Source organism: Neoarius graeffei, chromosome 22 (genome assembly GCF_027579695.1).
Source record: "Neoarius graeffei isolate fNeoGra1 chromosome 22, fNeoGra1.pri, whole genome shotgun sequence".
NCBI classification, from domain to species: Eukaryota; Metazoa; Chordata; class Actinopteri; order Siluriformes; family Ariidae; genus Neoarius; species Neoarius graeffei.
The window spans coordinates 50873293-50897423 of NC_083590.1; the positions used below are offsets into that span (position 1 = coordinate 50873293).

A 24131-nucleotide genomic window follows, 5' to 3' on the forward strand; every position below is an offset into this window, starting at 1 on the left:
ATTATGGTGTGGGGCGGCACGGTGGTGTAGTAGTTAGCGCTGTCGCCTCACAGCAAGAAGGTCCTGGGTTTGAGCCCCGGGGCCGGCGAGGGCCTTTCTGTGTGGAGTTTGCATGTTCTCCCCGTGTCCGCGTGGGTTTCCTCCGGGTGCTCTGGTTTCCCCCACAGTCCAAAGACATGCAGGTTAGGTTAACTGGTGACTCTAAATTGACCGTAGGTGTGAGTGTGAATGGTTGTCTGTGTCTATGTGTCAGCCCTGTGATGACCTGGCGACTTGTCCAGGGTGTACCCTGCCTTTCGCCCGTAGTCAGCTGGGATAGGCTTCAGCTTGCCTGCGACCCTGTAGAAGGATAAAGCGGCTAGAGATAATGAGATGAGATATTATGGTTCTCTGTGTTGTTCTCATTTATGTATTTAACAACAGTATCAAAATACTCAGGTCTTGAAATAAATGCACATTAGTCATGAACAAATGGTAACTACTCTCTTTTGTGTTATTTTTGACAGAAGTAAAATTCATACATGAACAAATTTTGGCTAGTTGATTTTCTGTTTGGCTAGTTACTTTGGAAGGTTACTAGTCCGGCTGGCTGGTGAAAAAATATATGAATTTCTATGCCTGATTGATCATTCCATTCTTCTGGATAGACTAGAAAATGTTGTGGGAGTTAAGGAAACGGCCCTCTCCCGGCTCAGGTCTTATTTAACTGATCGCTATCTGTATGTTGATATAAATGGTGATATTTCTAGACGTACTGAGGTAAAGTTTGGTGTTCCAAAAGGTTCTGTCTTGGGTCCACTGCTTTTTTCTTTATATATGTTACCTCTGGGTGATATTATTCGTAAACATTGTATAATATGACCACATCACCCCTGTCTTATCCACACTGCATTGGCTCCCAATCACATTTCATATTGATTATAAAGTATTACTACTGACCTTTAAAGCACTGAATGGTCTCGCACCACAGTACCTGAGTGAACTGCTGCTCCTCTATGACCCGCCACACCTACTTAGATCAAAAGGTGCAGGCTATCTGCTGGTACCTCATATAGTGAAGGCTACATCAGGGGGCAGAGCCTTTTCTTACAAAGCCCCACAGTTATGGAACAGCCTTCCAAGTAATGTTCGGGAATCAGACACAGTCTCAGCGTTTAAGTCTAGGCTGAAAACATATTTGTTTAGTCAAGCCTCAGTGTTTAAGTCAAGAATGGTGTTTATGAGGTAAAGGTGTAGATCTGGAGGGTCCTCAGACATAGAGTGTTTTGGTAAACTGGGATGTATGGATGCTGTCAGTCCCCACTCGCTTGCTCACTCAAGGTTGTTAACGGTGTAGTGACTGGCTGCTTTATGTCCCAGGGCTCCCTCATGCCTGTGTTACCTTCTGGCTCTCCCCTTTTAGTTATATGGTCATAGTTAGTTTTGCCGGAGTCCCTGCTTGTACTCAGTGCAATATGTATACTGTTCCTACTTATTCAGGTGACATTGGGCATACCTAACAACCTGTGTTTTCTCTCCCTCCCTCTCTCTCTCTCTCTCTCTCCCCCTCCCCCCAAAATCTGTCCCTCTGAGTTACATGTCGGTCCTGGGATCGAGATGCTGACCTCTTCTGCTCCTCGGACCTGCCTGATCCATCCTGGTGCCCTGTGTCTGGTTGGAGTCTCATCGCATCGCTCCTGTGGAGGACGGCCCCATGAGGACAGTTGAAAGTCACACCTGGAGGACACTCTGGACTCTTACAGTAATGCTTTTATGGCTGAGGACTGCAGTTGTCATGAACAGTTTTGCACTCAAGTGTCCATCAATGAAGAGTTTATAACATGAACAAAACTGACTTCATGTTAAAACTGTTAATGTTATAGTCATGCTGTCTGTTGTTGCCCAAAGGAGGATGGGTTCCCTTTTGAGTCTGGTTCCTCTTGAGGTTTCTTCCTCATGTCGTCTGAGGGAGTTTTTCCTTGCCACAGGCTTGCTCATTGGGGATAGATTAGGAATAAAATTAGCTCATGTTTTAAGTCGTTCAAATTCTGTAAAGCTGCTTTGCGACAATGTTTATTGTTAAAAGCGCGATACAAATAAACTTGACTTGATTTGACTTCATGGGTTGTTGTGTGTCCTATTTATGTGACGTAACGTTCTTTTGAAATACGTCATTCACACTATGATGACAAGCAACAATTTATTAGAAACACTTCTTCTCATAAGTCAGGGCTTTCCCCAGAAAAAAAAAATCAGAGCAGTGCTACTGATGCGACCTGGCCCAGAGGGCCCTGAAGACTGTTGGGGGGCATCTGGGGGCATGGTCCCCTGGACAAGTTTGAAATTAGAGACTTCAAATGATGCATTCTGGTGGGATTTAGGGGGCTGATTTAGATTAGATAGATTAGATTAGATAGAACTTTCTTGATCCCTTTGGGCAGGTTCCCTCAGGGAAATTAAGATTCCAGCAGCATCATTACAGGATAAACAGAGAATAGATAATAGAGAAAAAACTTCTACAACCCCGATTCCAAAAAAGTTGGGACAAAGTACGAATTGTAAATAAAAATGGAATGCAATAATTTACAAATCTCAAAAACTGATATTGTATTCACAATAGAACATAGACAACATATCAAATGTCGAAAGTGAGACATTTTGAAATTTCATGCCAAATATTGGCTCATTTGAAATTTCATGAAAGCAACACATCTCAAAAAAGTTGGGACGGGGCAATAAGAGGCTGGAAAAGTTAAAGGTACAAAAAAGGAACAGCTGGAGGACCAAATTGCAACTCATTAGGTCAATTGGCAATAGGTCATTAACATGACTGGGTATAAAAAGAGCATCTTGGAGTGGCAGCGGCTCTCAGAAGTAAAGATGGGAAGAGGATCACCAATCCCCTCATTCTACAAATAGTGGAGCAATATCAGAAAGGAGTTCGATAGTATAAATTGCAAAGAGTTTGAACATATCATCATCTACAGTGCATAATATCATCAAAAGATTCAGAGAATCTGGAAGAATCTCTGTCCGTAAGGGTCAAGGCCGGGAAACCATACTGGGTGCCCGTGATCTTCGGGCCCTTAGACGGCACTGCATCATGTACAGGCATGCTTCTGTATTGGAAATCACAAAATGGGCTTAGGAATATTTCCAGAGAACATTATCTGTGAACACAATTCACCGTGCCATCCACCGTTGCCAGCTAAAACTCTATAGTTCAAAGAAGAAGCCGTATCTAAACATGATCCAGAAGCACAGACGTCTTCTCTGGGCCAAGGCTCGTTTAAAATGGACTGTGGCAAAGTGGAAAACTGTTCTGTGGTCAGACGAATCAAAATTTGAAGTTCTTTATGGAAATCAGGGACGCCGTGTCATTCGGACTAAATAGGAGAAGGACGACCCAAGTTGTTATCAGCGCTCAGTTCAGAAGCCTGCATCTCTGATGGTATGGGGTTGCATTAGTGCGTGTGGCATGGGCAGCTTACACATCTGGAAAGACACCATCAATGCTGAAAGGTATATCCAGGTTCTAGAGCAACATATGCTCCCATCCAGACGATGTCTCTTTCAAGGAAGACCTTGCATTTTCCAAAATTACAATGCCAAACCACATACTACATCAATTACAGCATCATGGCTGCGTAGAAGAAGGGTCCGGGTACTGAACTGGCCAGCCTGCAGTCCAGATCTTTCACCCATAGAAAACATTTGTCGCATCATAAAACGGAAGATACGACAAAAAAGACCTAAGACAGTTGAGCAACTAGAATCCTACATTAGACAAGAATGGGTAACATTCCTATCCCTAAACTTGAGCAACTTGTCTCCTCAGTCCCCAGACGTTTACAGACTGTTGTAAAGAGAAAAGGGGATGTCTCACAGTGGTAAACATGGCCTTGTCCCAACTTTTTTGAGATGTGTTGTTGTCATAAAATTTAAAATCACCTAATTTTTCTCTTTAAATGATACATTTTCTCAGTTTAAACATTTGATATGCCATCTACGTTCTATTCTGAATAAAATAAGGAATTTTGAAACTTCCACATCATTGCATTCTGTTTTTATTTACAATTTGTACTTTGTCCCAACTTTTTTGGAATTGGGATTGTAGATAAATTAAATTAAATTAAATTAAATTAAGTATTTACCGTACATATACAAATATAAAAAGAATAAGATATGGGGAAGAGAGGAAGGGGAAAAAAGGGGCCAGCAGGAGAGATATTGCACTTTATATTGCACATTGTCCAGTATTGTTCAGTATTGAAGGCTAGGCTACTGCTCCTTCCCGTCCTCTGTCCTCCTGTTACCCCTCCTCCCCCCCAGAGAGGAGTTGTACAGTCTGATGGCATGAGGGACAAAGGAGTTTTTAAGTCTGTTTGTCCTGCACTTGGGAAGGAGCATTCTGTCACTGAACAGGCTCCTCTGGTTGCTGATGATGGTGTGCAGAGGGTGACTGGCCTCGTCCATGATGTTCAATAGTTTGTCCATAGTCCTCTTCTCCGCCACCGTCACCAGAGAGTCCAGCTTTATGCTGACCACAGAGCTGGCCCGCCTGATCAGTTTGTCCAGCCTGGATGTGTCCTTCTTGGATGTGCTGCCCCCCCAGCACACCATGGTGTAAAACAGGACACTGGTGACCACAGACTGATAGAACATCCACAGGAGTTTCCTGCAGATGTTAAAGGACCGCAGCCTCCTAAGGAAGTATAGCCTGCTCTGTCCCTTCCTGTACAGGTGGTTGGTGTTGCAAGGCCAGTCCAGCTTGCTGTCCAGCCACAGCCCGAGGTACTTGTAGAAATCCACAGCCTCCACCTCTACTCCCTCGATCAGAACTGGTCGTGACCTTGGTCTGGACCTCCCAAAGTCAATGACCAGCTCCTTCATCTTCGAGGTGTTGAGCTGCAGATGGTTCCTGTTGCACCACACAGCAAAGTCCCTCACCAGGCTCCTATATGCCTCCTCTCTGTCGTCACTGATACACCCCACGATGGCTGTGTCATCAGCAAACTTCTGAATGTGACACAGCTCCGAGTTGTAGCAGAAGTCCGTGGTGTACAGGGTGAAGAGAAGAGGGGCCAGGACCATGCCCTGGGGTGCTCCGGTGCTGTTAATCACAGTGTCAGACGTGATGTCCTTCAGCCTGATGTACTGTGGCCTGTCGGTGAGGTAGCTGGAGATCCAGGTGACCAGTCAGGGGTCCACTCGCATCCTGTTCAGCTTGTCCTGAAGCAAAAGGGGCTGGATGGTGGTGGAAGCACTCGAGAAGTCGAAGAAGAGGATCCTCACTGTGCCATTTCCCTCATCCAGATGCGACTGGGCTCGGTGTAGCAGGTAGAGGATGGCGTCTTCCACACCAACACCTGCCCAGTACGCAAACTGCAGACAGTCCTGGGCATGTTGTACCTGGGGTCTGAGGAGGCTGAGGAAGAGCCGCTCCAACGTCTTCATCAGATGTGAAGTGAGTGCCACCGGTCGGAAGTCATTCAACTCACTGGGCCAATTCTTTTTGGGAACTGGATGATGTCTTCCAGAGAGTGGGCACTCTCCCCAGCTGCAGTCTGAGGTTGAAGATGTGTTGGAGTGGTTCACCCAGTTCAGCAGCGCAGGTCTTCAGGGACACACCATGTCTGGGCCTGCTGCTTTCCTGGGGTGAAGCTTCCTCAGTTGACCTCTGACCTGGTCTGCAGTAATGCATGGAGGAGTCTGTGTTGAGGTGGGGGAGGAGGGGGCTTCTGTGATGACTGGGGGGAGGTGTGTTGAGGGAAGAAGGAGAGATGGCTACAGTGAGGGGGAGGGTGGGGGGGACGTGGGCTGGTTGAACCGGTTGAAGAAGTCATTCAACTCGTTCGCCCTCTCCACTGTCCCCTCAACAACTCTGGTCTTTGTATTGTGGCCTGTGATGGTTTTCACACCTTCCCAGACCTCCCTCATGCTGTTCTCCTTCAGCTCCTGCTCCACCTTTCTCCTGTAGCTGTCCTTAGCTTCCCTCACGCAGCGTTTCACCTCCTGCTGTGCTGCTTTCATCGCCTCAACTATCCCTGCTCCTGAAGGCGGCCTTCTTCCTGTTGAGGACAGCTTTCACTTCCTGTGTTACCCATGGCTTGTTATTAGGGTAACACCGTACAGTCTTAGCGGGGGAAATCACATCTGCACAGAAGTTGAGATAATCCGTTAGACAGTGTGTCAGCCCCTCTATGTCCTCACAGTGTGGGTTAACCCTCTGGAGTCTAATGGCCCTTTTCCACTACCCTTTTTCAGCTCACTTCAGCTCGCTTCAGCTCACTTCAGCCCGACACGGCTCGCTTTTCGACTACCAAAAAACAGCACGACTTAGCTCACTTCAGCCCTGCTTAGCCCCTAAAACTCGCACCATTTTGGAGTAGGGCTGAAGTGAGCCAAACCGTGCCGAGTGAGGCTAGGGGCGTGAGCAGACACTCCCCTGTGCACTGATTGGTGAGGAGGAGTGTCCTCACATGCCCACACACGCCCCGCGAGCACGCTGGGATCTGTAAACACCGCAAACCCGGAAGAAGGAGAATTACGAGAATTATGAAGCCTTATGCGCCTCGCCTCATCTATACGCTCTTGCCAGTATCTGTTGGCGTTGTCGGTGACAACAAGCCACAGAACCAAGACCAGCAACACTAACGACTCCATGTCCTCCATGTTTATTGTTTACTATTCGGGTCGTGAGACTACCGCTTAAAAGATCACTGATGTCACTGTTTGCGCTGCTTAACGACATCATGTGACGTCCACCCACTTTCGCTAACTCCACCCAATGTGTCCACCCACTCCCAGCCAGCACGGTTCAGTGCGGTTGTAGTCGAAATGCAACTCCAACAGCCCCGCTCAGCTCGACTCAGCACGGCACGGCTCAGCCCGACTCAGCCGCGTTTGTAGTGGAAAAGCGGCATAAGTGCCCGCCGGTGGGCAATTTGACACTTCTCCAAAAACACATCTGTAACCCTGTGAGTTTTTGTCATTCAAACATATAAGTGACACCATTAAAAACCTTGAAACTTCTAGTTTTCAAATATATATATATATATATATATATATATATATATATATATATATATATATATGAAATAAATTATATAGCTGGCCCTTTTTAAAGAGAGTGAAAAGAAATCTTTGGATTTTCTGTACTGTCTGACTGCAGCAGCCCCCGAGGCCACACCTATCGCTATTCACATGTAAAGTACCCGGTGCTTGAGTGGCTATTCAGAGGTGAGAGCACGCCCCATTCAGCCAGAAGGCAAAGGCAATGTCCTGCCAGAGCACATGGAAAGTGACAGGGGGGTGGGGGCCATCAGAGGTGTTTCACGCCCATCTAATTAGTATTTGACTAACAGAGACACTGGCTTGACATACAATTACTTTTTTACATTTTGTATGGAAACAACAAAACATTTCTAAATGCTCTTTTTACTTTTATGCAGCCAACACTTTTGTTTACAAGGTTCAAACTTCAAAAGTCTTGGCTAGATATATTTATTGTGTGTTTTCTTGCACTGTTTGAAGACCTCTAAAACCTGTTTTTTGTACAGTTGTGTTTACACTCAATTTAAATAAAACGTGTTTGTATTACATTCACTTTACTTTCATATTATTTTTTGTTAGGCTTTTCAGAATACAACCATATGTGCCACTTTTGCATAGATGTTTACAGTTAGTTGAAATACTTGAAAATGTCAGGGTGTTGCAAACAGCCTCAAAGTCTCTGAAAGGCCTTAGACTCCAGAGGGTTAAGCAGCACATCCCAGTCCATGATGTCATAGCAGTCTCTGAAGGCATCTTCCATTTCAGGGGACCACCTCCTGATGAAGCTAGTTGTTGCAGACTGCCTTTGAACCAGGGGGGTGTACTTCGGCTGTAAATGAAGCAGGTTATGGTCAGACTTCCCTAGTGGGGGAGGGGTGTGACTCTGTATGCATCCCTCACATTAGCATACAACAAGTCAATTGTCCTGTTGTTCCTTGTTGGACAGTCCACAACCTGGTAAAAAAGCAGCCAAAGTAGAGTCCAAATTAACGTGATTAAAGTCCCCAGAAATCCCCAGTGCGGATTGCTCGTCGACCTTATTCAGCAGCGAGTTCACGTTCCCCATGATATCGGAGGGAATGGATGGTTTGTAGCACCGCCGGTTGTCCACTAGCCTAGCCTTTAGCTTAGCTCCTGCTTTGCAGGGATTTCCTCCTCAGCTCCGCTGGGATGGGGTGTCGTATTCCGGCTTGTCCCATTGTTTTCAGGGCCAGTAGCTCCTCTCTCGAATAAGTGAGAAAACTGACTCCTGGTTGCGTGTTAAAGTTAAGAATATCCATGTGATATAAGTAAAACACACTATGTCTTCGTAAGAAGAGCAGAAAAGTAAAAAGGTGAAAAAAAGAGGTTTAAAGAGCTAAAAACTACAGAGCTACTGGAGAGGCAGCCGTCTCACACAGCGCCCCACTAGACATGACTGAACTATTTAGGCACAATTCAACATTATTAAATTTGCTGTTTTTTACCTTGCCAAATATGCAAGCGGCAAAATTTAAAGGGCAAAATTAGATTTGAAATGAAAACACTTTTATAGCAGGCCTCTTCATTTTCCAATCCCAGCATGCCAGGAACAGAATCGAGGACTGTGTGTGTTTGTGTTAACTAGTGCATCTCAAAAAATTAGAATATTGTGAAAAAGTTCAATATTTTCCATCAGTTATTTAAGAAAGTGAAAGTTATATATTATAGACTCATTACACATAAACTAAAATGTTTCAAGCATTTTTCTATTGTAATTTTAATCAGTATGGCATACAGTACAAAAACATAAAAAAACCCATCTCAATTTCATTTCGAGTTTGAGTAAAACAGTATGAACACAGTGTAACTCTCGGTCTAGTTCAGCACACACAACCACAATCATGGGGAAGACTGCTGACTTGACTGTTGTCCAGAAGATGATCACTGATGCCCTCTACAAGGAGGGTAAGCCACAAAAGGCCATTGCTGAAAAGGGTGGCTGGAAAAGGTGCACAAGCAACAGGGATGGCCGCAGTCTTGAGAGGATTGTCAAGAAAAGTTGATTCAAGAACTTGGGAGAGCTTCACAAGGAGTGGACTGAGGCTGGTGTCAATGTATCAAGACCCATCACGAACAGACATCTTCAAGAAAGGGGATACAACTTTCACATTCCTAATATCAAGCTACTCCTGAGCCAGAGACAATGTCAGAAGTGTCTTATCTGGGCTAAGGAGAGAAAGAAATGGACTGTTGCTCAGTGGTCCAAAGTCCTCTTTTCAGATGAAAGTACATTTTGCATTTAATTTGGAAATCACGGTTCTAGAGTCTGGAGGAAGAGTGGAGAGGCACAGAATCCAAGGTGTTTGAAGCCCAGTGTGAAGTTTCCACAGTCTGTGATGATTTGGGGTACCATGTCATCTGCTGGTGTTGGTCCACTGTATTTTATCAAGTCCAAAGTCAACACAGCCATCTACCAGGAGATTTTAGAGCACTTCATACTTCCATCTGCTGATGAGCTTTTTGGAGATGCTGATTTCCTTTTCCAGCAGGACTTAGCACCTACCCACAGTGCCAAACTACTACCGTAATATCATGGTTTGCTGACCATGATATTACTGTGTTTGATTGGCCAGCCAACTTGCCTGACCTGAACCCCATAGAGAATCTATGGGGTATTGTCAAGAGGAAGATGAGAAACACCCGACCCAAAAATACAGATATGCTGAAGGCCACTATCAAAGCAACCTGGGCTTCAATAACACCTCAGCAGTGCCACAGACTGATCACCTCCATGCCACACCGCATTGATACAGTAATTCATGGTAAAGGAGCCCCAACCAAGTATTGAGTGTATAAATGAATATACTTTTCAGAAGTTGGACATTTCTGTATTGTAAATCCTTTTTGTGATTGATCTTAGGGAATATTCTAATAATTTGAGATGCTGGATTTCTGATTTTCATGAGCTATAAGCCATAATCATCAACATTAAAACAAAAAAGGCTTTAAATATTTCACTTTACATGTAATGAATATAGAATATATGAAAGTTAACCTTTTTGAATTAAATTATGAAAAAAAGGAAATTTTTCATGGTATTCTAATTTTTTGAGATGCACACACACACACACACACACACACACACACACACACACATATATATATATATATATATATATATATATATATATATGAGTTAGCGCTGTCGCCTCACAGCAAGAAGGTCCTGGGTTCGAGCCCCGTGGCCGGCGAGGGCCTTTCTGTGTGGAGTTTGCATGTTCTCCCCGTGTCCGCGTGGGTTTCCTCTGGGTGCTCCGGTTTCCCCCACAGTCCAAAGACATGCAGGTTAGGTTAACTGGTGACTCTAAATTGAGCGTAGGTGTGAATGTGAGTGTGAATGGTTGTCTGTGTCTATGTGTCAGCCCTGTGATGACCTGGCGACTTGTCCAGGGTGTACCCCGCCTTTCGCCCGTAGTCAGCTGGGATAGGCTCCAGCTTGCCTGCGACCCTGTAGAAGGATAAAGCGGCTAGAGATAATGAGATGAGATATACCTATATGTGAGTGATTCCACGCTTATGGGTACTGAAATGGGGACATGAACTTATTCACCTAAAACCATTTCTTTTTTTACCATCAGGTCACAAAACATGTAATCTTTAATGAATGATATGTTAAAAGATAACTTTAATTTTCTGAGATGTAATAAAATATGCCAAAGTCAAGCCTACGAGTTCCAAAATGATGTCTGTTACATTACTTCTGTTACGATTGTCCATCTCGCGTCTGTTACAAATTAATTACAATCTACCATGTTAATCTTATTGAAAGAATGTGTATGTTTATTCTACTACACGTGTTTATTAATTATATTTGCTAAAACATCACCTTCTTATGTTTCAAAAAGTAATTCTACATTGTTAAAATTGAGAATATATATGTCAGAACAACACTTCTGTTACGTTCTGACTTTGGCATATAAATATGTTTTTATTACATCTCAGAAAATTTAAGTTATCTTTTAACATCTCATCTCATCTCATTATCTCTAGCCGCTTTATCCTTCTACAGGGTCGCAGGCAAGCTGGAGCCTATCCCAGCTGACTACGGGCGAAAGGCGGGGTACACCCTGGACAAGTCGCCAGGTCATCACAGGGCTGACACACAGACACAGACAACCATTCACACTCACATTCACACCTACGGTCAATTTAGAGTCACCAGTTAACCTAACCTGCATGTCTTTGGACTGTGGGGGAAACCGGAGCACCCGGAGGAAACCCACGCGGACACGGGGAGAACATGCAAACTCCACACAGAAAGGCCCTCGCCGGCCCCGGGGCTCGAACCCAGGACCTTCTTGCTGTGAGGCGACAGCGCTAACCACTACACCATTCATTAAAGATTACATGTTTTGTAACCTGATGGTAAAAAAAAGAAATGGTTTTAGGTGAATTTTTAAAAATAAGTTCATGTCCCCATAAGCGTAGAATCACTCATATATATATATATATATATTTTTTTTTTCCAGAGTGGATGTTTCCTTTAAGTGTCCCCACAGCCTGGCTGCTGTATCTGAGTTAAACAGCAGAGGCGCTGTGGAGACGGACGGAGTCTCACACTGATATTCTGAGCTTCTCGTGCCGTTGCTGCTGCTACAAAATGGCGGCTGGTGGTGAAGCTGTAAGCGGCAATAGCCGCAGCTCTGGCGCTGTTCTTGATTCGAATTTAGACCGGCGTTTTCAAGGCGTTTCAAACACAATGGAGTCTATTCAAGGATTATCCACTTGGTGCATTGAGAACAAGAAATATCACAGCGTTATTGTGCGGTCCTGGCTGAAGTGGTTGCGAAAATGTGAGTAGCGGTTTGGCTAACTAAGAGTTCAATAACAGCTAAATGTGAACTAGCTTAGCTAGCATAATGAATAGTGAGTAACGAGTTAGCTCTCTATTCAGCAGTGTGAAAAGAACATTAGCTTGGGTTATTCAAACAGTGTTTAAAGGTTGGATGATTAATTTAACATCGTCATACTATAAAGCTAACCCGCGAATAATAAGTTTTCTGTATCCTGCGTGTGCTTCGCTACTTTAGCCGGCTAACCGTCCAAGCTACACGGAGCTTAGGTGTTTGTTCATGCAGTAAGTTTCAGGTACCTGAAGTACCCTTTCACTGCTTCACACTTCTGAGGTATTTCACTAGCATGCCAGCCTGTACTGATGAACTGGATCAGTTAACAAGTAGTATCTGTCCTGTATGTTTGTGAGTGCATGATTCGTTTGGCAGAGGAACAGCTCCTCCAGAATTAATGAAATAAAACAAGTAACAGTTCATACAAATAGGAATAGTATACAAAACTTGTCAATTTACTTGCATTATTACATATTTGAGCGTGTGAGTCATGATTTCTGCCTGCTTTTTTTGTGCTTAATTTCTTAATCTTCGGTTTTTTGATTCCTTTCCATGTTTTTGGGTTTAAAGGTGTGAAAAAAAAATCAATGAGCGCAAAAAAAAAAGTCCACTATACTTCCCAGGCCCCATGTTTTTAGAGCAAGCAAAAAGCTTATTTACTAGACTAAAAATGTTTTTTTTTTTTTTTTAGAGAAAAGTGTTGTAATATATTTTAAGGTATGTTATGGTGAGTTAGTTATGTGCGTAAAGGTTGGAGAAGCAGCCAAAGGTTGCTAGTTTGATTTCTTAGGCTACGTTCACACTGCAGGCTGAAGTGACTCAAATCCGATCTTTTCGCCCATATGTGACCTGTATCCGATCTTTTATTGACAATATGAACGACACAGATCCGATTTTTTCAAATCCGACCCAGGCCGTTTGGATATGTGGTGCTAATTCCGATTCCTATCCGCTCTTTTCATATGCGACTTCAGTCTGAACCGCCAGGTCGCATTCATCCGACTTACACGTCATCAACAAGCCACAAACGTCACTATTCTGCGCTGAAGTAGGCCGCGGGTCTCTCAAAAAAGTTACAACAACATGGCGCATAATCACGGGCGCAGATAGAGGGGGGGACGAGTCATATTTAAATTCACCTCGTTCGGTCCCCCCCACTTATAGGGAGGAAAAAACGTCTATGCTGTCTTTCTTTGCATAAGGCAAACCTCACGGAAAAATCAAAAGACTAATTACCATTCGGTTTATTGAGGTGCACAGCAGTGTATACATAGTTGCAACAACTCACATAAAACAAAACAAAGACTGATATTCGGTTGGTTGAGCTGCGCAGACTGCACAGGTTGCGAGCTCGAGCTTGGTTGCTATGGTTACTAACAACAAGTTTGACAGGCATATCGGGGTTGGGGTTGGTTTGCTGGCAGCTTTGTCCCCCCCAGTTCAAAAAACGTATCTGCGCCCCTGCGCATGACATCAATGCGAGGGACGCTTCGGGCTGTGAAGGTTCTGAATCTTCTCAATGGAAGGACGCAGAGGTTAGGGAGCTGATTTCCATTTGGGGGGATGCAGCTATTCAAGCTAGATTGGATGAGTCATACCGCAACCGGGCGGTTTTACTTCCGTAAACACTGGCCATGCTCACTGCGTGTGACGTCGTCGTATCCTGCAGTGCGCATGCGGAACACTTTTAGGTCGCTTTTCATTCATACTGAGGATCACATACAAGTCGCATATATTTGTTAATGTGAACGACCTCACAAAAAAATCGGATTTCACAAAAAAATCGGAATTGAGCATTAAGCCTTGCAGTGTGAACGTAGCGTTAGACCAGCAGGAATGGCTGAAGTGCCCCTGAATAAGGCACCTAACCTCTGACTGCTTATTTTATCCAGAATGTTTGCTAAATGCAAGTAACGTGAAATGAAATGTGTATGAGATTGAGTGTCGGAGAATTGAATTCAGAACAGGCTGTTTATCATCTCTTCACTCTAAGGGCCTCTGCATGCTCTTGCGACAAGGCTTTCGCAGGTAGCTTTTTGCAGACAGTTGTAATTTATCGTTGAGCGGGGGGTAATAGGCGTACGCGATGTTATTCACCGCCACAATGCAAGGGGGCGCGAAGTCGCTAGGAGTAGTTGGTGGGTGTGGTTAGTGGAGTGTTTATCCTCCGGTTACTTATAATGACTAGAACTGGAGTCGTATAGACCCTTTTCAGTCACGTGACCTTCGTAAACGCGACCGCCATTTTGGACAGGTAGTGGACTTCGGCTCGAATCAGTTTGAATGCGAGGAACGCGACAAACGAAAAACATAAAAGAAAAAGGAGCGAGATGCAGAAAACACCTTCACTATCCAGCAACGTAGGGCATTTACAGGGCGAGCAGAGGGAGAGATATTTGCAAAAATTGAGGTTAGCAGGCTTGGAGAACGACGTTTACCTGCTTCCACCAGGATTGTTCACTGACATACGGAAGTACACGAAGCCCTCGTCTTTACCTGACTTCGGCCCACATGATCTGTATACCTATGTCGTTAAAAACCCGTCGCCATACACGCCAACGTCCGAGGTTCTGGAGCGCGCTCCGGCTTGCTCCAGGAGTGCTCCGGCCGAGGTTCCGGAGCGCGCTCCGGCTTGCTCCAGGAGTGCTCCGGCCGAGGTTCCGGAGCGCGCTCCGGCTTGCTCCAGGAGTGCTCCGGCCGAGGTTCCGGAGCGCGCTCCGGCTTGCTCCAGGAGTGCTCCGGCCGAGGTTCCGGAGCGCGCTCCGGCTTGCTCCAGGAGTGCTCCGGCCGAGGTTCCGGAGCGCGCTCCGGCTTGCTCCAGGAGTGCTCCGGCCGAGGTTCCGGAGCGCGCTCCGGCTTGCTCCAGGAGTGCTCCGGCCGAGGTTCCGGAGCGCGCTCCGGCTTGCTCCAGGAGTGCTCCGGCCGAGGTTCCGGAGCGCGCTCCGGCTTGCTCCAGGAGTGCTCCGGCCGAGGTTCCGGAGCGCGCTCCGGCTTGCTCCAGGAGTGCTCCGGCCGAGGTTCCGGAGCGCGCTCCGGCTTGCTCCAGGAGTGCTCCGGCCGAGGTTCCGGAGCGCGCTCCGGCTTGCTCCAGGAGTGCTCCGGCCGAGGTTCCGGAGCGCGCTGCTTAATTTGAGGGGAACCTCGGCCGGAGCACTCCGGGAGCAAGCCGGCGCGGGCTGCTTAATTTGAGGGAGAGCAAGCCGGAGCGCGCTCCGGAACCTCGGACGTTGGCTCCGGCAGCTATTTATACTGGATCCGGTGTAAATAGCTGCCGGATCATAATTACAGTAAACTAGTAAATACATGTAAAGGAAAAACTTGAGACTGAAAGGTTTTAAGTCATCCAAATGACTGAACGTAAACATTGCTACAGTAACATACCAGCTACTTGTTGACATTAGCTAGTCAACAATAGCTACTACAGAAGAACAAAGAGGTTACAATGGGTTATTTTAACCTATTTGGTTACACACTCGCCGCCACAGAATGTTAACAGCAATGTAATGCCTTTTCTGGCTAATTTTATTCGTCTTACCTCCAACAAAGTGGTCACTACACAAGCGTTGGTATGCCGAGGGCTGCCAATCTGTTAATGGCCGCTATCCATCTTCTCCGTCGGGATCCGATAAAATGAAAAACCTTGCCTTGTTTGTTGATGGTTACTACATCCAGGTGCACAGCAATATAGTGGCATGATGGAAGTCTTGCTGAAAGTAAAAACTTTCTTTGCTGCCGTTCCTCAATGTTGGCTGTGGTAAACTACTGGTAGTACACGTCCAAAATGGCGGCCGCGTTTGTCGTGACGTCACGTGAAAAGGGTCCATAGATGTACATACTTCCTCGATCAACCGCTCTTCGTGCTGCTCCATCTTTTCTCGTGTTTTTAAAAATGGCGGTAGTGAAAACAAACCAAACCGGGAAAGTAGGGAAGCGGAAGTGCGTGTACAGCGGATGTAGAGTGGACCAATCGGAGCCCTCTTGTCTGCGAGGCTTCTGCGGTGGTCACAATTTTTGGGAGGTGCGTGCAGAGCGTCTGCGAAGGGGGGGGCTACGCAGACGCCATCTGCGACCCCATCTGCGAGGACTGCGTTGTCAGCATAAATTGGCCTTAAGTATCGAGCTTTGGCATTTCAACATATGTAGTACAGCAGGTGGTGGGACTTGGACGTATCCACTGTAGTTACACCATCGAGGTGGATCACACCACCAAAGTGAAGCAGATTAACATGCATACCAAATTCAGCATTTGCTTGGGTAATGTCAATAAAGCCCTATTCGGATGGGATTAGTTTCAGCTGCAGGATGTCTGCAGTAGTTAACCGATGGTTGACCGAATCAATGTTAACTGGTTAATTTTTTTTTTTGGTTGTCGGTTAAAAAAAAAATCAATCGTTTTGAAGCTGCCGATTTTGGAGCGGAGAACCTGGAATTCTGTGTTGTAAACGCTTGGGGCATGCCATGCGGTGTAAGGACGACAGCTGACAAGTCAGAAACACCCATTCAGTTATGTCCCGCCCCAGTTGAAGACAGCTGCCACTTGGCGAAAGAAAAGTCTCAGTGTTGGATTACATTTTACTACGATGTTAACCAGGTACGTAACATTAAGGAAATTCTTGACTATCAAAGAAACAAGAACACGGCGCATGAATGAAGTCGATGGTTGATTAGTCTGGTGAATATTAATGTCAACGTAATAATAATACACAAGATCTGAACTAAAACCTGGTTACTCACTGATGTTACTTAGCATCAGACAGTTGCTATATTAGCTTAGCGGCTAATCAGCTCAGCTCCAGCTGTCCCATTCCCAATGGCTGTGCACAATTAGCAGCCACGTAACTGTAATATCAGTAGCTGGAAAACAATTGCAGTATGAGGTCTCTGTGTCTCACTTCGAAGAAAAGTGCCTAGTCCGTAGTAGTATGCAATATCAACACACAGCCTACTGCAATTAACTGTAAACACCAGGGGCCGTATCGCTAAAATGTCCTATCTTCAATGAAAAGTTAAGATGGGACAAGTGTATGATAGGATTGTTTTCAATAGGCTACTCAATGCAAGCACCGGTAGTGACTGAGCTAAAGCTTGCCGCTTATGGCCCTTTTCCACTACCCTTTTTCAGCTCACTTCAGCCCGACACGGCTCGCGTTTCGACTACCAAAAACCAGCACGACTCAGCTCGCTTCAGCCCTGCTTAGCCCCTAAAACTCGCACCGTTTTGGAGTAGGGCTGAAGCGAGCCAAACCGTGCTGAGTGAGGCTGGGGGCGTGAGCAGACACTCCCCTGTGCACTGATTGGTGAGGAGGAGTGTCCTCACATGCCCACACGCCCCGCGAGCGCGCTGGGATCTGTAAACACCGTAAACCCGGAAGAAGAAGAATTCCGACTTACGAGAATTTCTGAAGCCTTATGCGCCTCGCCTCATCTATACACTCTTGCCAGTATCTGTTGGCGTTGTCGGTGACAACAAGCCACAGCACCAAGACCAGCAACACTAACGACTCCATGTCCTCCATGTTTATTGTTTACTATCCGGGTCGTGAGACTACCGCTTAAAAGATCACTGATGTCACTGTTTGCGCTGCTTAACGACATCACGTGACGTCCACCCACTTTCGCTAACTCCACCCAATGTGTCCACCCACTTCCATCCAGCACGGTTCAGCGCGGTTGTAGTCGAAATGCAACTCCAACAGCCCCGCTCAGCTCGACTCAGCATGGCACGGCTCAGCCCGACTCAGCCGCGTTTGTAGTGGAAAAGCAGCATTAGAAAATGACGGCAATTTATTGAGAACATGTTCACACTGATATTTTTAATGCCAAGTTGCAACTTGACAAAAGTGCATGCCCCTTGCTGACACGGCCATTTGTCCTCCGCTCCAATACAAACCCCTCGACATCAGTGCCGCGTTTGACTAAATGTTTCGCGCTGTAGAAAAGGTAATGTGAGTGGAGGGCAGCGACTGGGACTGAATGTGCGGATGCTCGCGATTAGATTTAGAATAGATTCTAATAATTCCAATTCTAGAATTTTAAACTCGCAGCTAATGAGGCTCGGTGGTCGGTCAAGATTTTTTTTTTAGTTTTTGCCATCCCTAGTCTGCAGTTGTTTTGTACACACCTCAGTGATAAAACGCTTGCCTTTTTGGACACCCATAAAATGGGATTTTAAAAGGTGGTGTGATTTGTTTATTTTTAAAATGTATACAAACCTGGATGTTTATGCTCCATGTTTTATATGATCATTCCTTTAATCAGCCTGTGGGATCTCGCTTCTCTTAATCATTTTATTTCCAGAGAATGTTGTCCCAGGCATCATGTGTAATCAAGTTTTTAAAGCCCAGACCAAGTATATGGATTTAGAATGCATCTTCTAAAGCATCCATTTTTTTCATTTCAGGTTCAGGAAGTGCTTCAAGAAGTATTGCATACCTAAATGTATTTTTTGAGCCATAAACCAAGGTCCTGCTCACACCTGGCAGCTATTGTGTCTGCATGTATATCGAGTGAATACTTGTAATCAGATCTCACTTTCCTGCTCTGTATGGAGTTAACGGTGTACATTATTTCTGTTTGTAAAGATCAAATGCGTTGTTATTTAATTGACATAATGCAGCAGTGCACATTCTGTACCTATCAGGGTTTGTTAGCCAGGATATGTTGGCTTTTAGCTGGTATCAAGTGCAGGTGAAAATATTACTGGGCAAAATGTCGTGGGAAATATGCCAAATAAAGATTAATTAATAGCATATTAAAGAGCCTAATATTTTTTAGTCTATAAAATGTTGCCAAGACAACTTAAGTACAAACTTGTATTCTGCAAAAGTTAGGTTTTGCCTCTGCTGTTACAACAGTGAGGGATTCAGAGTTTTTGGTCATCTGACTAAAAGTGTTGCACGAGGTCAGAAGCCTGTAATGTGCGTCACGTATCCCATAGCAACAGCCTTGAGCTTTGACTTGACAGTGAAATGTTAAAGCAGACATCCTTTGGCTAGTACTGCAGCCGAGGCCAGTAAGATGACAGTGTCAAGCTCTGAAAGAAATGGAAGCTGTGGCAGCCAAAAAAGACAGATTTAATGTAGGGTAATGCCTTTGTTTAATTAACAATAGCAAGACTGTTTGTTTTTATTTTATTGTTGTAGCATATGTTCAGTTTGCAGAGTTTATTCATGCTGACACCTCCTTTTAGGCCCTGTCCACACGGCAACGGATTCAGGTGACTCCGATACAATTGCTTATCGTTTAGGCCTGGCGTCCACACGGCACCGGCGTTTTGGGTGCCCAAAACGCAATCTTTTTGAGAACGGGTTCCAGAGTGGAAAGATCTGGCAACGTTGCCGTTGTGAAGTCGTCTGGATGAGTAGAACGGATTTGTTTACGATGACGTCACAACCACATGACTGTGAGTGCTTCACGCCGGGTAGAAGTGTAACGAATATCACCAGGAAAAAGCCTTACAGAGCACTAGTGAGAGTGAAACACGAGCTTGGATATTATTATTAGGGCCCGAGCCCTATGGGCGAAGGCCCTATTGTTCTTGTAAGAGTTCACTATTATTAGGGCCCGAGCCCTATAGGGCGAAGGCCCTATTGTTCTTGTAAGAGTTCACTATTATTATTCTTCCGTCTTCTTCTTCTTCTTCTTTATTTTTCTCCGCTGTTGGGCCATTTTCGGGGTGCTTGCCATGGGCGAAAACGCACCAAATTTGGCACCAGTTCCGAGAATTGCCACCGCTACTCAGAACCAACAGCCCAAGCTTGGCCGGGGCTCAGGCCCTCTATAGCGCCCCCTAAGTCGTTGTGATTTTGGCCTCCCGCATTAAGGTGCCTGGTTGCCATATAGTTTGTAGTAGTGGCATGCAATTTGGTACGCATATGTATCTCACTAAGCCGGACAAAAATGTAATGCCAATGCATTAGCCACGCCCAACAGGAAGTGAGGTAATTTCACTTTTGTGCGAAATGCATGGCCACGAAGACGGCGCAACTCCTCCTAGACCGTTCATAGGAATGTCACCAAAATTGATACACATCATCTCCAGACATGGCTGACAAAAGTTACTAAATACGTTTCACGTAGGATTTACCGTTCAGAAGTTATACGTCAATCAATTTTCGATGCAAAATTTTACATGCTTAAAAATTCATAAATCTTCTGATTGCTCAAAACTGCTCATACTTCACACGCAAATCACTCATTGGGCTTCTGACATGTTCCCCAATTTCTGTGATATTTCGCCACTGGGGGCGCTATTTTTGGGCAAAAATTCCAATCTTTCCTCAATTTTGGTCAAACTTCACGGCCACCCTCTTACTACCTCCCATGTCATGTATACCACATTTTGGGAATTTTCGTCCATGGGGGGCGCTGTTTTTGGCCGACGCAATTGCTCCAAAATGGGTTTTTGGTTAATAATTCCATTATGCTTTTCCTTCACACCACTACCTTGTGATAGTACGTTGCTGTTGTAGACACTTATTTTTCCAACTCATAATCGCTCATGTACAGCATAGCGCCACCTACTGACATGGGGAAAAACCAAAAAATTTATTCTTCAAAAATCTATATCTCATCTTCTATTTTCTCAATTGTCATCAAACTTCATACGCAAACTCTTCATAGCTCACCTGACATATACGCCAAATTTTGTGCACTTTCGCCCCTGGGGGTGCTGGTTATGGGCAATTCCATGTAAATGTCAACCTCACCATGCAAAAATAAAGCAACATGTAATACATCAAAACCACTCCCAGAGATCTCACCTAGGCCTGTATTTTACAGATGTGAATAAGTTGGACCAATTTGTCACAAGAATTGTTCCCTTCGCCTTATTATGTCAGTCTTTCTTTCTTATAATGTAAAACCCAAGCTAAAATCAACTTTGATCATGTACAATTCTATATTATTGCCACAAGCCACAGAAATGTATGCTAAAATCCACGAGACAGCAAAACAATAGCCATCCTAAATATTATTTAAGAACTTTGATAGTTTTAGCTGATATTTAGAGAGTTTTTCAAAGGGTTATGGTGGTTAAATTGCTGATTTTCTAAACATATGCCATGTCTATTTCAGACGCGTCACATCCATAACGGAATTTCGTCACATCCATAACGCTGACTTTTCCTTCTGAAACTCTGCATGAAATACAAAATATTTTAAACAAAGATTTTTTAATATTCACCTTGGACCCCTCTATCAAATGGATATCTCCATTTCGACATTAGGTTTACAATTTCACAGAGTTTGATAAAAATGTACAGTCACCCAAGAAAAGTGATACTTTTTCTGTCACATCCATAACGCATCTTTTATTGGCGTTTTCTGGCATGCCCTAGATGTACTATGGGAATTGTTCTTGTTCTATCACTTCTCCAGTATGGTACAGCCTTAAAATATGCAACACCTGTTTAAATACTGGGGGACAATAAAACATGCACTGGGTCATTTGTTGCCATTTTGAGTTCAAGTGTCACGTCCATAACGCTGGAATTGCTCTTATGGCAAAAATGATATTGCAGCTTCTGATTTGTCAAACTTAGCAAGCAAACTCTTTACAAGACCCTTATTGGGGCGCTTGCCATGGTCGACAACGCACGAAATTTGGCTCCTTTTTCTTAGACTGCCACCACTACTGAGAACCAGAAGCCCAGATCCAGGCGGGCCTCAGGGCCTCTATAGCGCCCCCCCGAGCACCGTACAGTGCGAGACCCTATTGTTACCATGTGTCCAATTCTGTGCTTTGTCGCCATTGTGGGAGTAATGTCTCTTGCCGAAGAAGCTGTGGAAGGTCTTTCGCGGGGACGCATGCCCCCGCCCCCCTTGGCCGCTGGCGCGAGGGCCCATCGAGGCCGCTAGCGGCTTTAATTATTATTATTATTATTATTATTATTATTATGTTCAGTGTTAGTTCACAGTAGTAATGCAAGAAGCAGAATAGTGACAGTAATAGTGAAGCAAAAGCATGCAATTGTACAAACACTGCAGCTCTACAGCAAAATATTCATTTATAAAATAGTCTGATTCTTAACACCAGTAGTGCCAATGATCTTCTCATTGCGATGCGAGTTGTCAACAAATCCTATAACTTGGTTCATGAAACGCGCTTACAAAATATTTTCACTGTGAATATTTATTGTGTAATGGTGCAATCCCGCCAGCAAAAATAGGGAAAAAAAGGAGCGATCTCACCTCTTCAGATGTTGATTTAAGTCCGACAATACATTTCTCAAAAAGGGCGTAGAGGAGCAAATTAATCCAATTTATTCCGGACCATTAAAGACGCCGCCTTCCGCGTAGAATCATACGTCATCCTCGCCGCCATATTGGAGAGGTCAAAGTGGAGAATAAAGATTCATGTGCTGCCTTTAACTGTACCAACAGGTTTACCGTCCAAACGAGATCATATGGGATTACCTTTCACAGGTGAGAAACAAATTAATCCATCAACGTGTAGTATTCAATTTATTCCGGACCATTAAAGACGCCGCCTTCCGCGTAGAATCATACGTCATCCTCGCCGCCATATTGGAGAGGTCAAAGCGGAGAATAAAGATTAGCTGCGTTTAACTGTACCGACAGGTTTACCGTCCAAATGAGATCACATGGGATTACCTTTCACAGGTGAGACTGGAAAAATACTTTTCATTGTATTTGGTCATTATAATGTAATTTTACAAACAGATTTTCCTGACTTTGTGGTAGGGATGTCCCGATCCGATCACGTGATCGGAAATCGGGCCCGATCACATGGATTCAGACTCGATCGGAATCGGGCATTGCCTCCCGATCAGGGATCGGATATATATCTATATAATATATTCTCATTTTTAACACATCAATAGCTATGCGTTGGCACAGAGTGAGACCAGACCTCTTGTCTCAACACAGCAACATCAACGCGTGCGGCATGACATCACTTTGTAGTGGAGACGCTATTGGTTATTGGCTGCCTGTTGCCGGCAAAGTTGAACACGGAAGCAGTTCGAAGCGGAAAGCAAAGCATGAGATCTTTTTTTTTTTTTCGTTGGATGACAAAAGAAACGGGCTCAAACCTGAAAGGGTAGAAATGCTTGTTTTCATCAAGAAAAACGTTCATTTCCTTAATTGAAATTACTGTACACCACTGTGAGATGCGTTCTTAAAAGCAAATTACCGGCACTGTGGCACTTTTTTTTTATTTGTTTACATTCCTGCCAGGTATTTTAAGGTTATTTTTTTTTTATTTATTTATTGTTCAAACTGCCTCACGTAAGTGCTCTGTTTGCTAACGGAGTTGTTGGATGTTAAAATAAGGTGTTAAATAAAAAATGAGGAACATCCTGGATCCGTTTCTTTCCTCGTCTTTATTTTTTATGGATTATAAGAAGTATCGGATCGGGACTCGGTATCGGCAGATACTCAAAATCAAATGATCGGTATCGGATCAGAGGGCAAAAAAACCTGATCGGGACATCCCTACTTTGTGGCTAATATGAAGTCTCGCGCATTATGTGCATGTGTCCTTACTTCTTCTATTGTTCTGGTGTCTCCGAAGGGACCGTCTTACTGCGCCCCTAGAGGTGTGGCATGTGTATTGCATCGTTTTCAGCAAGTGTTGCGTTGCCATATGGACCTGATATTTTACTGATTGTTGCACATTTGGACACGATATATTTTTAAATAACATCTCGTTGCCATTGTCGTGTGGATGTAGCCTTAGTAAAATGCATTTGTTGGATCAGAGATTTTTTTTATTGCTGTTTTAATGTAAGCTTTTATACAGCTATTTAAAATGTGACCGTTCTATATGGGTGGAGTCCTGGAATATTAATGGCCATGCTGACTGTCAAAAAAGTCTAGCTTAAGAGCTAGGTCTACTAGAAATGAAAGTATTTAGTATGTTGTTTGTCATATGAGGCAGTTGGCACGTGAATGAGTACGTGCTTCTGTAGCTGACACCAGTTGAGTAGGCAGTCCTTCATGTGGCCCAGGATGCATTCACGTTAGGGCTGCGTACCGGTACTGTACCGTGAAAATCGATTCGGTACAGGTCCAAAATACCGGATCATGAAGTACCGGTCCTGTACCGATATAAATTTACTGCTCATTTTGTGACTGAAGATGTGTAAATCCTACTACAAAGATGAAAATTTAGCACTGGAAAAGATGTAAAATGCCATGCTGAAACTTGAAATCAGAGCCATCTTTGATTTGAGATCCTCTCGCCACAGTCTCACGAGACATTGT

At 44.5% G+C, this 24131-nt stretch overlaps 1 protein-coding gene across 1 annotated transcript in view; it reads left to right on the forward strand.

Moving 5' to 3' along the window:
* The first annotated feature begins 11613 nt into the window (after positions 1 to 11613).
* Positions 11614 to 24131, forward strand: part of rprd2a (regulation of nuclear pre-mRNA domain containing 2a) — an 87656-nt gene continuing 75138 nt past the window's right edge. The window contains exon 1 of the mRNA XM_060904931.1: positions 11614 to 11849. Within this exon, the coding sequence (XP_060760914.1) occupies positions 11657 to 11849 (193 nt within the window). The 5' untranslated portion in view covers positions 11614 to 11656. The remainder of the gene's footprint in view (positions 11850 to 24131) is intronic.